Below are 2,374 nucleotides of genomic sequence, written 5' to 3' on the forward strand. Positions count from 1 at the left end.
TACCCCACAGCCCCCCCCCACTACCGCCCCCCCACTTACCCCACAGCCCCCCCCCCCACTACCCCACAGCCCCCCCCCCCCACTACCCCACACCCCCCCCCCACTACCCCACAGCCCCCCCCCACTACCCACAGCCCCCCCCCCCCACTACCCCACAGCACCCCCCCCCCACTACCCCACAGCCCCCCCCCACTACCCCACAGCCCCCCCCCCACTACCCACAGCCCCCCCCCACTACCCCACAGCCCCCCCCCACTACCCCACAGCCCCCCCCCCACTACCCACAGCGCCCCCCCCCACTACCCCACAGCACCCCCCCCCCACTACCCCACAGCCCCCCCCCCACTACCCCACAGCCCCCCCCCACTACCCCACAGCCCCCCCCCACTACCCCACAGCCCCCCCCACTACCCCACAGCCCCCCCCCACTACCCCACAGCCCCCCCCCACTACCCCACAGCACCCCCCCCCCACTACCCCACAGCCCCCCCCCACACCCCACAGCCCCCCCCCACTACCCCACAGCCCCCCCCCACTACCCCACAGCCCCCCCCACTACCCCACAGCACCCCCCCACTACCCCACAGCCCCCCCCCCCCACTACCCCACAGCCCCCCCCCCCTACCCCACAGCCCCCCCCCACTACCCCACAGCACCCCCCCCCACTACCCCACAGCCCCCCCCACTATCTCCAGCCCCCCCCCACCCCACAGCCCCCCACCCCACAGCCCCACACCCCCCCACCAGCCCCACAGCCCCTCCCCACCACCCCCAGCCCCCCCCCCCACAGCCCCCCCACTACCCCACAGCCCCCCCCCACCACCAGCATCCAGGCAATGCTGTCCCTGTTAATTCTGATTAAATACAAAGCTAAAAGCTACAGTCATTTTAGGCCAATTTCTTAAAATCCACGACTCTTTTCCTCTCGCCACCACAAAACACCTCCCCTCACATGCGGATTGGACAGTTTGTGAGGTCGCCTGTTATATTTCCAATTATATTTGCTTAGAGAAAGAGAAAAAAAACATAAATGACAAGACTACAGCCAGTCTTTGGCACCCAATTCCCTTTTAATATATATTTTTTCTCCTCCCTAGTTACATTGTTTCAAGAAAAACAGTAAGAACACCCAGATCAGTCAGCCTTTGAAATACCAGGTATCAAAATACAAGGATTATTATTATAAGCAACTAAAACAGAAGTGGCTGGGAACCTCAGCAGCATCTATGGAGACTCACTTTCTCCATAGATGCTGCCTGACCAGCTGAGGGTTCTCAACGACTTCTGTTTTGGTTTCAGATTTCCAGTATCTGCAGTATTTTGCATTTTATTATTATAAGCAATCAGCACCTCAGGCAAAAATCAAGTGAGTTAGTTAAAGGCTGCCTTGGTGTCCAAAATCCTTCACTCTGACCGTTGTACACTTCTATCTGGTGTCTGGAAATCAGCTTGAATTAAGGTGCGCCACAGACCCCACACACAAAGAGGTGACCACAAACAGCGCCTTCTGGGTCCAGTCTCACACAATAGACTGTGGCAGAAAACGGGGCTTAAAGCAACACAATTTGGTGTTTAGCCCCAGCATATAGCCTTGCATGTTTCGCCCACAAAATACAGTCAATCCACTTTACAGTATGTAAAGTATTCTGTGAAGCATTTTGAGATGTCTCAAAAGATTAATATTACATATGTAGCTCTGGGCTGCATTGCCCATCACTCACACTCCACACATTAGTCACCAGCCAAGCCAGTCAGTCACATTTACACCCCCACCCAACACACACTCACACACACAGCAGAACCTGAACAGCAAACAATGAGGTTTAAATACAGCTCAAACTCGCCTCTTGCTGTTCCACGATGCCCAGATGAAACTAGTGGAACTTAAACGAGTCACACTGATGCACTTGGTTGCCATTTCTTGTGTGCGAAGCTCAGCCGATGTATGTATGTATGTATGTATGTACAGTATATGTTCCTGTAGCCTGTAATGGACTGGTGTCTGAGGCGAACACTGCAGAGATGCTCTGTATGTGTTCCGGTAAGTGACTGACAAGTACTTCAGCGAATCACAAGGAAACTGTGAGGTGGCGCCTCCTCACTGCCGGGACTGCACACAGGGTTTTCAAATGCAGAGTGTTTGTGGAGAGTAATTTTTCCGTTTCAACTTTGTAATAAAAAAATTGTTTTCATCTCAGTTAAGCTCCCTATTTGCAGACTAACTTTTAAAACATTGAACATTTCAACTTTTAAAAAAAATTATTTTTAACATAATGTATGTTTTAATATACTAAAATATATTAATTAATCAGCCTCTTATCCTGCTTCCTTCACATCAGTGAGTTGACAAATTTCGTCAAGTGATAAACGTCTC

General features: G+C 53.2%; 1 protein-coding gene across 1 annotated transcript in view; it reads right to left on the bottom strand.

The window, feature by feature from the left end:
* LOC103188148 (grpE protein homolog 2, mitochondrial) overlaps positions 1-2,017 on the bottom strand; it is an 11,855-nt gene extending 9,838 nt beyond the window's left edge. Inside the window, exon 1 of the mRNA XM_007908010.2 lies at positions 1,845-2,017. Within this exon, the coding sequence (XP_007906201.1) occupies positions 1,845-1,918 (74 nt within the window). The 5' untranslated portion in view covers positions 1,919-2,017. The remainder of the gene's footprint in view (positions 1-1,844) is intronic.
* Positions 2,018-2,374: the final 357 nt, after the last annotated feature.

The sequence above is a fragment of the Callorhinchus milii genome, unplaced genomic scaffold, assembly GCF_018977255.1.
Source record: "Callorhinchus milii isolate IMCB2004 unplaced genomic scaffold, IMCB_Cmil_1.0 Scaffold13, whole genome shotgun sequence".
In the NCBI taxonomy this organism is placed as follows: Eukaryota; Metazoa; Chordata; class Chondrichthyes; order Chimaeriformes; family Callorhinchidae; genus Callorhinchus; species Callorhinchus milii.